This window comes from Pinus tabuliformis, chromosome J, assembly GCF_031772625.1.
Source record: "Pinus tabuliformis cultivar Carrire ecotype Pingquan chromosome J, CPIR1, whole genome shotgun sequence".
Taxonomy (NCBI): Eukaryota; Viridiplantae; Streptophyta; class Pinopsida; order Pinales; family Pinaceae; genus Pinus; species Pinus tabuliformis.
In genome coordinates this window covers 739,884,772-739,898,000 of record NC_142295.1, presented here as the reverse complement: position 1 = coordinate 739,898,000, position 13,229 = coordinate 739,884,772, and the positions used below count along the sequence as shown (strand labels likewise).

The window sequence follows — 13,229 nt, the reverse complement described above, 5'->3', positions numbered from 1 at the left end:
TGGATGATCATGCAAATATGTGTTCACGGACGAACCAACGAGAAAACATGTAAGATGTGCTCACCAATGGACGAACGGACAAACATGCACCTTCACAAACATATGAGCCTGTCAAGCCTCCCAACATTCAAGAAAGGAACAACATGCCAAAGCTTTATCAAGCGAACGAAAGACCATCGAAGACTCCATGCACTTCACCATGCGGAGGTGAAGTTGTGATACAACATGAAGACATCCAACACCCAGCATCACTGTAGCACGACATGCACTCCAGTAGCAGCACAAATGTACCAACACTGTCATGTCAAGTCATGTCATGAGTCATGTCGCCCACATCTCTACTATGGGCTATGTTGTCAATCAATGTAATGTAACGTGGAAGTCCAAGAGACCCACTTGTTGTACAAATAGTCATGTAAAGTCAAAAATTCATGGAAGTCAAACAGTCATGAGGGTAGTCGAACAACCATAAGGGTCAGTTTCACCCTTGGCTATAAATACCCCCTCATTTGTACATGCAAAGGACTTTTCACCTCAGCTCCTCCCACATAGCCAAGAGAGTCTATAATCTTTTCTTTGAGGAGTAAGTAGTGGCTCCAATGCCCTGCACTCGGGGTTAGTGATGTATGGTGTAACGATGTGTCTTCAAAATTTCACTTATTCCGAAGCCTACTAACATGCCATCACGTTTTCACACATGTATTGTAATGCATGTTGCTTTAACCTGTGTTGAACACTTGAACTATTTCACTTGTTGTAATACATAATCTATTAATGGAAATGTGTTGTATATGTTGTTAGTGCTGTCTCACCTGTGGTAACTATCTCCCTGGACACCAGACAGACCTTTCACTTAAATCTTTTTGCAACAACCATTGCACTCGCTCGGACTCATTCATTGAGTTTTGTATGTGTTGTCTTACCTTATTTGTTGTGACTGCCGCATCTATGTGGACTACTCCTCCGGAAGTTGTGCACATCCTATTGTGTGGTGTGTTCCTAGATGAGTTGGGACTTCATCCCAACCAACTTGGAACTCACTCTAACCCTCTCCCTTTACAGTGAAAGAACCATTGAAACAAGTACACTAACATTCACCAAGCATGCAAACCTTGCTTCTCGAAGGCAAAGCATACCACTCTCTTATGCTAACAAGCAAGAGTTGAGGAAAATCCTTAAGACAATGGAAACCGGGCCATCATATAGGATGGGAGTCCCACAAAAAACGGTGTGCGGTCTAGTTGTGACTTCATACTGGGGTGATCCGCTGAATGTTGGCGGGTCCAACGCCATAAATAGAACAATATTACCCTGTTGGGAGCTATGAAGATAAGTACATAAAATGGACCACACTGCGGTAGGGAAGGGACTAAGACATGCTAGAGTTCACAAATATTTTTCATACCCTTTGCACGAAGTTGGGTATCAAGGATTCTAAATAGCATATGGTACTCAAGTACTGCAAATATATACAAAAATACATTAAGGATGAGATGGATTTCTTGGAAATCTTCTCACTTAGCGTCGCATACTGATATGTTGTCAAGATCAAGTAGAAATCTAAATAGAAGAAGAAAGACTTTGGATCTCTGAATTCGAAGGGAAAAGGAACCCCCAAACCATAGAACAAAGGAAAAATCCAAGGTTAGGTGACCCAAGACAACTCATCAAAGCCGCAAGTAAATAATAGTACCATGAAGATGAAGAAGGACACAAGAAAGTGGTGTGAGTTCCACAAGAGCCCCACTCTCAACATGTATTTCGCACCAAGCAGTCACTCATGGTCAAGCTGAAGGCTTCAGAGGTATGTTCATGTTCCAACTCTAAGTGAAAACCCAAAAATGGGAATGAAAAATGGAAGCATATTATTGATGTAGAGTCCAGTGCTGCCGTTTCCACCACCAAGGTTCAGAAGATTGAGCTCGAAGATCTAGAGGAAGGGGAGCATCTCTTCCACTCACAGATATTGGTGAATGGGTCTCCGCTGTAGTTTATTATTGAAAGCGAGAACCAAAATAACCTCATCTCAGTAGAGGTTGTTAAGTGATTGGGCCTAATGAGCACATCATGGCCACAACCATACACCATGGTTGGCTCCACCAAGGACGATACCTTTGCGTCAGCCAGTAGTGTCACCTTCCCTACAACATCAAGCCCTTCACAAATGAGGTACTATGTGATGTTGCTCCTCTTGAAGTTTTTGATGTGTTATTAATATAACCATACTTTTGGAGGAATCATGTTGTGTATGAGTACATGTATCACACTGCTATTATTACGTTTGGTAGTACGTTCTATAGGATACTAAAGGTAGGCCCACCTACAACCTTCTCTTTGATCTCTGCTGAGCAACGCAGTAAGATCATCTCCCAGACCAAGAAATTTATTTTCTTTCTGATTCACTCTCAAATTACGGGGAAGATCATGGCCACATCCATGGCCCTCGAGAAGGGATCCTCTACACAACAGAAGCAAGTGGATAAGGTCATGGAAGAGTACAAGGATATCTTCTTCTCACCCATAGGGGTACCTTTGCACTATCAAGTCAAGCATTTGATCAATCGGACTCTCAGAGCACCTTTACCTAATGGGTTGATATATTATCTCTCTATTATGGAAGATGAAGAAATCAAGCAGAAAATCTAGGAGTTTTTGTAAAAAGTGCACATCCGACCAAGTTCCTCACCTTGTGGGAGACTAATTATACTTATACAGAAGAAGGATGGGACCTGGAAAATCTGCGTTGATTATTGGGAACTAAACAAAATCCCTGTCAGGAATAGGTATCCAATCCCATGGATTGATGACCTTTTTGACCAACTCAAGGGGGCCAAGTAATTCAGCAAGATCAATTTGAATACTATCTGTCACTAGGTTCCAATAAAACCCACAGATGTATGGAATATTTCCTTCAAATCCGAGGGCCTTTTTTAATGGTTGGTCATGCATTTCGAGTTGACAAATGCCCCTGCAAATTTTATGAGGTTGACTGATGACATATTATGGCCCTTCACCAACTTTTTCATGGTTGTATTTCTAGATGAAATCCTCATCTTCAGCAAGAGTTGGGAAGAGTACTTGCAACACATTTGACAAGTCCTTCAAACCTTGCAACAACAAAAACTATGTGCCAACTTGGAGAAGTACAACATTTTGTACCTTGCCATTTTTTGTCGGAGGTTCGTGTTGGGATTCTCTCATATCACTTAGCCTTTTATTTAAGTTACCAAGGGTAGAGAAAAAGAACATTTTTCTTGGACTGAGTGCCAATAGAAGGCTTTTGTTGAACTGAGGCACCACCTTTCATCTGCACCAGTACTCAAATTACTAGACCTGCAACAACCATTTGAGATTGAGATAGATGCCTCTGACTATGCTATTGGTTCACTTATTACTCAACAAGGGAATCTAATGGCCTATCATAGTGAGACGCTTTATGATACAATTCAGAAATTACTCACCTACGATAAAGAGATGTATTCCGTTATGTAGGATTGCAAGCAATTGAAACATTACATTCTGGGGAAGGAGACAATCATCCACACAAATCACTAACCTCTTCAGTTTATACAAACGCAAGGTATGTTTCAAAATGATCACCATCAAAAGTGGTCCAAATATCTGTAACAATTCCATTTCAACATTAAATACAAGAAGGGAAACACTAATCATGTTTTATATCACCTTAGTCAACCCTCAGTTGCAGCACTAACCACTGTTCACAACTCTTGTGGCCAAAAGACCTCTAGATGGTTGAAACTATATAAAAATGTTCCATACTTTTCCACCACATACCATATTCTAGTGGATGGAAAGAAAGTACCCAACTTCCACCTCCAGGACGCATTATTATGCTACCTGGGCCAACTTTATGTTCCTTCAAGTGAGTGTACCAAGCTGATTTGGGAGGTGCACTATAGTCAGGTCGTTGGACACTTTGGTGTGGAGAAAATTGTGGCAGTATTACATAAGTATTTTTATTCGCCAAAACTTCAATAGGATGTTGGAAAATATATCAAATCTTTCATAATGTGTGTCATCGCCAAGCTAACCATCAAGAAGAAAGGCCTGCACACTCCTCCGCCTACTCCCAGCTAGACCTGGAAATCCATCTCCATGGATTATCTATCTGGCCTACCCTCTACCAAGCATGGTAATGACTATGTATTTGTGGTTGTGGATACATTTTCTAAGATGGTTATATTGGCGGCATGCAAGAAGAGTATCATAGTAGAGGACACTACCAAATGCTTCTTCAAATAAGTGTGGGTACATTTTGGGATCCCACAAACCATTATATCTGATCAAGAGAGAAAGTTCCTGATCACATTCTGGTCGAGTCTCTGGTAATTATTAGACACCAAGCTCACTAACTTGACTGCATTCCATCCCCAAACTGATGGCCAAACAAAGGTCGTCAATAGGATGATAGTGCACATAATAAGCATGCACAATTCTAAGCATCCACAAACTTGAGATGATAGGCTTGCCTATGTGTAACGTGATTATAACAGAGCTCTCCATAGCTCACCAGGCCACAATCCCTTTCAATTGGGTCTGGGATTTCAACCATTGTGTCTAATTGATGTTGTCATGCCTCATGTGACAACACAAGCGTAACCTACACATGTATATTCTGAGGCTGATAAAGTAACTAGGTTTATTGAACACATCCAGCACATCCACTAGTAGATTCATAACATCTTGGATAAATCCAATTCCAAGTATAAACAATGTCATGCTCAACATTGGGTGCCACATAAGTTTCAGGTGGGCAACAAAATTTGGTTGCATTTACAGAAAGAACGTTTTTTTGGAGCCCATCAAAAGCTTTAACCACTTTGATACAAGCCTTACACCTTCACCAAGGTTGTGAGAGAAAATGCTTTCAAACTAAACATTCCCCCATTCCTTGGCCCGCACCCATTGTTTAATGTGGACTTCCTTCAACCATACTTCCTACCATTGTTAGACACATTAGACATTGTCAAACAATTAACACCAATAAAGCTCAACCTAGATTGCATGGAACAGGACACAATTGATCATATCATGGAGACACAAATAAAGAACACTTCCCAACAGAGGATCCAACTGTATCAGGTTATCAAGGTTGGCCAACTCCTACACCAAGCCAAGTGGCTCACCAGGGACCAAGTTCAGAGAAGTTTCCCCATCTCATGGAGGCACTCAGCACAATGGGGACCATTTCTTCCTAAGGGAGGAGGACTAATCTAGGTGGATATTGGTGGCCACCCGCCTATTCCACTTGGACCCCAAACATGGTTTCCTTTTAGATTCCTTAATTCTAACGCAACTTTCTATTATTGGAAATTTTTTGAGTCCTGAACTTCCAAAGCCATTTTGAGGCCCTAAATAATGTTTTTTTTAAACATGCGCCAAACCCATGGTCCATGGGCAAGGGTTTTACATAGAAAAAAAAAAAAAAATCCTTGGATATATATTTCTAACAAGGTATTGTGCACGCCAAACAGAGATGATATGGCCGAATTACGACCCTAGGAAGTTAGTGTTCCAACTAATCCCAACGGGGTTCACAAACTTTTGGTGCTTCATCTCATACGGTTAAGTTTTTGAATGTTTAGGGTTTTCCATTATTTCTCACTAATAAAAAGGATTTTAAGCCTCATTATAACACAATTCAAGGCATGTAGTTGTCACATCTCTTCTCAGAGATAAGCTACATCACACGAGCTAGTTTATTTCCATTTGGCATGTAACAATTTGAATATTTGTTATTAATGAATTGAATTTCAGTTTTCGTGTTAGATGTGCGTTTCTATTTAAGTCTATATTTGTTCCGTTCCTTCATAGATCTCGATCATTGGGCCTATTTATCAAAAGCATGCTCACATTGGCAAGCTAGGTAAGGATGAAATTTAATGTGGCTTGGGGAAAAATGAAGCAAGCTATGTCATTCTTATTTTACTTTATTTTATTTTTTACATAGAGGAACACCCATGTTTTTAGTGCATGCATGCTTTAAAAATGTGTGTGTTTCTAATGCATGTGCATGCAATGGCCAAAGATATTTAAACAAAAACACATGGATGTTCTTGAAGAGCGCGAGCAATCCTAAAAAATGATGAACATTACTATTGCAATGAAAAGGGGTAGGAACTTCTTACAACCAACCTATATAAATCAATAACTTGCACATAAGTAAGGGGATTATGTCTCTCACATAAATTAATCCTTTTATTTTTTAATTGATGGAGTATTTTGAGTAGATAAATACCACATGATGCTATGTAATTTTTAATAAAGGAAGAGAACCTATTGGCCATTTCTAGATAATAGGATTCTACATAAATGAATCATGTTGTGTGTATTTATTTGTTGTGTTAATTATGAGTCATTATTGTTTGCAAGTTATTTTTCAATGTGGAATTATGATGTCCATTCCCATACTACACCAAGTGGTATATGAATTATAGGTACTAACCTATAGTGGTGGAGGAGAGTTGAATCCAAGTAGAACAGTGACAGAGAGACAAACATATTTCCAATATGAGAGAAGGGTGCTAGTGGATATTGTTTGTGTGAGGAGCACGAGATTTTGCATGAGCTAATTTTAACAAGAAAAATGGCTTCAAAAAAGAGGAATACTACACAATAATATGGGATGAATGGATGAGGTATTGAAGAAGACAAAATGGGAAGAAGAAAATAGATAAAAAAATGATGAAGAGGATGGAACCCATACAATTTTATGATGGGGAATATTGTCAAAAGCATAGGGAGAGATGTAGAAGATGTAGCCCAACATGAAAAAACACCAAATGGAGATGTAGATGCTCAATTTTTCTATAAATGTAGATCTAAAAATATTATTGGAGTGGATTGAGGATTTGCAACACTACTTTGAATGCCACATAGCTAAAGATCTTGAGAGAGTGAATACTTGTCATGGAAGATTAAGAATATGAATTTTTATTGGTGGGAACATTAACTCATGATGGATAGAAGATGGAGAGTGAAATAAAAGATCCAATGGTGGGAGAAGATGGTCACCAAGTTAAGAGGTAAGTTTTTAAATTATAAGTATATTTTGAAGATGCATAGAGGTTGCACAAGTTAAATAAAAATGAGAGATGTGTATAGGATTATTTTGAAGAAAATTGTAAATTTTCCATGATAATTTGTTTCATGTGAGGTGGTAAGCAAAAACTCATGTAGTTTGTGGATGTATAGATGTCAATCATTAAAATAAATGTAAGAGAAAAGAAGATGGAGTCATTATAGTAAGATGATCATTTGGAATTGAGAATTTAGAAGATGTAGATGAAGAGAGAACATGAGAATAGGCAATGAAAAGAAAAAGAAAAATAAATTATGTTGGAGATTGTTGGGAATATAAACGAGGAAAGTAAGTGGGGTGCATGAAATCGAAAACATTCCAAAGAATATATTTCCAAGGAAGATGAAGTTGGAGAGGATGCAACCTTAGGATAGATGTATATGGGATTTCCTTCCAATAATATCATGTGTATTGATGATAATGTAGGCATAGACAAATGCATGAAAAATGCAAGAAAGAAGATGTTGTAGTGATGAAGAGTGATGATAATGGCAATGCAACAGTTGAGAATTAGAGAAGGGAGAGTAACTAAAGAATTAACATAGTTCTGTTATGTTCATGATAATGGAGTAGATGTAAATAAAGAAATTGAAACCTAAGAGTGAATATGAACAGGAACAATGGTTACATGAAGTGCATTATAGCAATGTTAATAATGTAGTAGTTGCAAGAAAGACATGGATGAAGGAATGCTTGAGCAACAAAAAAAGGGTGGTATTGTGTAAAGGAATATGTTAGGATCCTCCTTAGGGTTGTAAAAAGGTTTATGGGCCCATTAGACATAAGAGTATGGTAATTATGATGCCCATTTAATGTAATGTGGACGAGATCCATACACCGTGATGGTGCATGAAAGAGAGGGTGGAGAGGAAGTAAAAGCTATTGGGAGAGCGTAAGTGTTTGGAAGAAGAAATACCTTTTGGGAGAAATATCTGGTAGTTAATAGAAATAAAACAATTCTAATGAGTTGTGGATAAAAAATTGGTAATGATCATGAAGATAAGCAAGGAAAGGTAGATCATAGAGATGAAATGTTGTGATCATAAATCTTCTACAAAAAATTATAGCAATAGTGGATATAAAAATAGGAGGTAGAAAGTGAGATGTAGAGTGCAAAATAATAAGGTTTTAGAGTGAGAAAGAGGTGGAAGAAGAAAAGAAAGAAAGAAATAAAAACAATGAATCAATGGATGTTGATTCATAGACAACATCATGAACAAGATTCTCACAAATTTCAATCAAGGGAGTATGATGCAGAAACATCCCTAGTGTAGAAGTTATCTTGAACATTTTCCATTTTCAAGTTTTCTTTTCAATGTTTTGTTGTCAAGTTTACTTGCATTCTAAGACTTGGTTACATCGTTTATTAAGCACATAGATCCAAAAAATTTATATTGTGGATGTTTATGTGTGCATGCATGCAGGAGATCCTTGGTGTGGAATTTCTAAATGATGGTAGGGAAGAAAATGCAATCAATTATGGGAGCATGCAATCCAAAGGCCATAGGTTCTTGAACATAAGAGGATAATAAACTGAAATATATTGATTTGGAATACTACAATCATAGAAGCAAGTGTGTCATTTATTTGCCAAAAGTATTTCAATCCCACAATCTTCTATATCAAATTTTATTGAATACTTGGATATATGAGGAGTATGAATTTGGAAACTGAGTAACTATCCCCAAAAATTGTCTATGTAATTTTGAGGAAAATTGTATCATTTTATAAAGCTTAAAATCAATGTTTATAGTGCTTCCAAATTTCAACACATGAAGTATGACCAAAAGCACCATGGGAAAACTCAAAGTTGACGTTGTCATGATTACATAGGTAATCATCTACTATGATCCCTCATAAAGACAATATATAATATTATGACCAAATGAATGACTAATTGGCTTCAAACTATAATGTGATGAGGCATGCTAATTATGGCGAAATGGATGGTGACCATATCAGTGCTATTGTTTAGAGAATAATAAGATCATTGAATGTGAACTTATCCAATTATAGTTGCAATGATTTCAACCGGTTTGTATTCTCCTTCTCTTGCATAAATTGACAACCCAAGAATAAATAAAAGTGTTTCTTTTGTCTCGCACATAAATTTGGTCTTTTATTTTGTAATTATTAAAGTGTGAGTAGACAAACCATATCAGGGTTTGCAGTTTGTACTAAGGAAAAATGGTATAGTCTAGAACAACAAGTAATTATGAGACACTACTTCATATCATTATATTTAGCCTTCTTTTTAACATGGATTGAAATTTGGGAAAAATATTTCACTAACATATCACAAAAATACAAAAAATAATAAAAAACATTTTACAATTTCACATTCCAAAAGAAGAAGGCTTATATTACTTTTGATATGCAATAATGCAAACATAGCATTTAGGAGTGACAATTTTGATTCCCCTTTTTACAAAACACATAAAGAAAGAGAGGACCTTGTCATTCTATTAACTTTCAACCCCACACATAACATTAAGAAGAATTCAAATAGATGATCGATCTTTTGGGCATCACCTTCAATATTGATGGATTTTCATAACATTTTGTCTACTTCTACCAATATATACAATAATTTATTCTGTTCATCTATAACAAAAATTATTTGATTGATATATTGAGCTTATAGAAATGTTGTAGCGTTTGGTCAATCATATCACTTATATAATATATGTAAGTAAATCCGAGGTCTAATAGTTTCTTGGATGACATAGTTATAACACCACCATCACTCTCTGCATTATCCAACCTGTAAACCAAAAAATATGCTCACAAAAATTATGATTAACTCATGTATAGTGGTGGTGTTGAAAATAAAAGATGAAAACTAATGGTTACTTACTGAAAGTCTATCTTGTACTTTGGATAACGCTTGCAAATGAAATCTGCAAACCCTGATAAAGTGGTGCTATGGGTAGAGCAAATGTATCTTTCTCCCACTGTAGGTTGTTCCATCAAAAACAAATGAGCTCTACAAACATCTTCAATATGAAGAAAAGATGTCACAATAGACTTCAATAATCCTTGCCATTGTGTGTTTCCTGCAATTCAATCATGGCTTTTTATCGTTAATTTGATTTTATTTAAATTTGGAACATACCCCTATTTAACAGATAAATGATATTAGATCTACTGAATGTTTATCGTTAATATGTAAAACCTAATGGTGAGATTGTAACCTGATACCTCATTATTTTCTATTATATAGAACCTGAGGGTGCCCAAAAATGGAAAAAATTGTAATCGCTGTGCCACATCAATTATTAAAAACAAACCCAAAAAGAGAAAAACAAAACAAAAAAATCAGGCTCGAGTTTGTGAAACCTGTGATGAGGGACATGGTTACATCGACGCTGGAGGGAATTGTCGTTGTTAGCCAAGGACCCACTACTGTGACTGGGACGATACTGACAACTTCCATTTTGTTTTCTTTAGCAAATTGCAGGGCAGCTTGGTCTGCCAGGGTTTTTGACACATAATACATCTGCATGCATTCAATCAATGAAAACCGTAAAACTTCCTACAATGTTCAATTTAAACCAGAAATTCGTGCAATAAACTTACCCAACCAGGGGGTTTATTTTGTCTGATGAGATCTACTGAGCTCCAGCACGATTCATCAATGATTTCCACTGGTTTCTCTGGAAAAGAAGCAGCACTGGCAGATGATGTGTAAACCACACGCCTTACACTTTTGGTTGCTAGGCAGGACTTGAGAACATTCAGAGTTCCTCTCACGGCAGTTTCAATCACCTCTCTCTGTACAAAACAATTCGATTAATATCATATCGTTGTCCCAAAAACATCGGTAACTTACTTCTTTACTGTTTCACTTACCTCTGGATCTTGGGAACCAAAATCTGTAGGAGTTGCAACATGAAAGACGTCGCGGCAGCCATGGATGGCATAGTCAAAGCTCCCTTCCTCGCAGAGATCTGCTCCGAAAAGACGAAGCCTCTCTTGGGCCCCTGAGAGTGAGAGAAGGGATGAGTTCTTTGATGGGTTGTGTGGATCTCTGAGAGTGGCATGCACTGTGTAGCCATTCTCCAGCAGAGTCTTTACGAGCCATGATCTGATGTAACCCCCTGCTCCTGTCACGCACACGGGAAGGCCTTTCCCTTCATTGCCGTGAGGGATATTCATGTTTGCTTCCATATATTTATTTGCTGTGTTTCTGAGAAGGGGAAATGTGTGATCAGAAACGAGAGAAGTAGTATGAGATTGAAGATCAGCTTAAATTTTTTCATATAGTTAGTTTTTAATTTTTCAGATAGTCTTTAGTCTGGTCTAATTGTTAGGGTCATGGTCCAATCCCCAGGATTATGAACTCTTAAAAACTGCTGGTAATTTAGTTCCCACCAATTTCATGATCCAATAACAATTTATGATAATTTAGTTCCCACAAGTTTCATGATCCAATAACAATTTAGTCCCCACAAATTTCATGATCCAATCTCCATAAAATTATGCATGCCTAAAAACAAATAACAATTTAGTCCCACAAATTTCATGGTCCAATTCCAACCAGCCTAAAAATTATTCACAATTTAATCCCCACAAATTTCATGGTCCAATCCCTACGAGACTATCCCCACCCCAGAGCTGCTGACCGCGAAATTTCTCAAAAAAGAATCTTTCACATTGTTATACCAAACATGCAAACAGTCCCACCACCGTCTCATCTTGCATGCGAGGTTTTGAATGAAAGTGGGCCATACTTAAACTTAAGATTTGGGTTACGAAAGGCGTTGCGCATGGTAAATGAATAATTGTCAATATTAGATGGGCCTTTCCATAACAGTGCGACTTGAATCCGCAGAAAATGTATATAAAATTATAACTTTATATAAAAGTATAACTAAACTTGGATAATGGCCTAATAAGACTCATGAGAGTAGGTTTAATCAAGCCAACCACGTAACATAGCGACAGCATAACGCACATGGATGTTAAAAATATATTGTTATTTAGAAGTTCTTATTGTTATTTTCTTTTTGTTTGCGACTTGAATATGTATATAAAATTATAACTTTATATAAAAGTATAACTAAACTTGGATAATGCCCTAGTATTCATGAGAGTAGGTTTAATCAAGCCAACCTAACGCACAGGGATGTTAAAAATTTATTGTTATTTTCTTTTCTTTTGTTTCTTTCGCATTGAAGGAATATGATATAATCTCCATTTGAATTACATCATTGTACGACTAGGAAATTTGACGTTGTAATGATATTTTTTTATAAGGAAATTATTTTTAGTTAGAGAATATTTTTTACATGAATTTGAATTTAGATAGGGAGATAATATCATTCTACCCAATTACATGAGATAATTTAAATTATAATAATATTTTTATAAATTTAATTTTTACTAAACACTTTCAATCTTTATTTGAATATTTTATATTTAAAGAGCGTTTTCTCCCTCTACTATTATTAACTAGGGATTTGGAACCTCAAATTTGATAAAAGCTTACTATAATATATATTCCTTATTTTTGGAATTTTTCCCTAATGATTTTTTTTTTTTTTGTCTAAATTCATGTAAAACTCAAAAAGCTCCATTAAACCATGGATGAGGGTGGATGTTACCCATTCAATGGCTAAACATGAGTCATTGAGCTTTAACTTCCATGGAAAATGTTATAAAACATCACGATACTTTAATATATATGAAATTAATAACTAACATTTAAGATAAATGATTATGATGATGATTATTATTAAATCATAGTTTTGATTAAAAATATTATAAAACATCACGATACTTTAATATATATGAAATTAATAACTAACATTTAAGATAAATGATTATGATGATGATTATTATTAAATCATAGTTTTGATTAAAAATATTTATAATAGTGTTAGTAAATAAAAAAAATATATTATAAAATTTTATTTAAAAAATAAATAAATTATAGTTTTAAAAGCAGTTTAATTGGTGATTCAAATAATTTAAATCATAAAAAACTAAGAAATCAAATATAATATTATAATATTATATTAAGTAATCTAAGTACTAAGGAAACTAAGAAATCAAACATAATATTGTAATATTATATTGGACATCATCTTGTAGCATTATAATAGTATATATATCTTTATTTATT

At 35.9% G+C, this 13,229-nt stretch overlaps 1 protein-coding gene across 1 annotated transcript; it reads right to left on the bottom strand.

Moving 5' to 3' along the window:
• Positions 1 to 9,585: 9,585 nt before the first annotated feature.
• Positions 9,586 to 11,305, bottom strand: LOC149228840 (dihydroflavonol 4-reductase-like). Its single transcript, XM_089375739.1, has 5 exons — positions 10,955 to 11,305; positions 10,682 to 10,876; positions 10,442 to 10,601; positions 9,960 to 10,158; positions 9,586 to 9,866 (listed from the first exon to the last, which is right to left on the bottom strand). Exons 1-5 carry the CDS (start codon positions 11,270 to 11,272, stop codon positions 9,719 to 9,721), a joined length of 1,020 nt encoding a protein of 339 aa, XP_089231865.1. The 5' UTR covers positions 11,273 to 11,305; the 3' UTR covers positions 9,586 to 9,718.
• Between the last annotated feature and the right edge of the window lie 1,924 nt (positions 11,306 to 13,229).

What these genes read in the sequence shown, in the direction of transcription:
- LOC149228840 (XM_089375739.1), bottom strand. Translation starts at nt 11,272, where the DNA reads ATGGAAGCAAACATGAATATCCCTCACGGCAATGAAGGGAAAGGCCTT. An exon ending in AAAATAAACCCCCTGGTTGG is followed by an intron (nt 10,602 to 10,681) that starts GTAAGTTTATTG and finishes GAATGCATGCAG; the next exon opens with ATGTATTATGTGTCAAAAAC. An exon ending in AACCATGTCCCTCATCACAG is followed by an intron (nt 10,159 to 10,441) that starts GTTTCACAAACT and finishes ATTGAATTGCAG; the next exon opens with GAAACACACAATGGCAAGGA.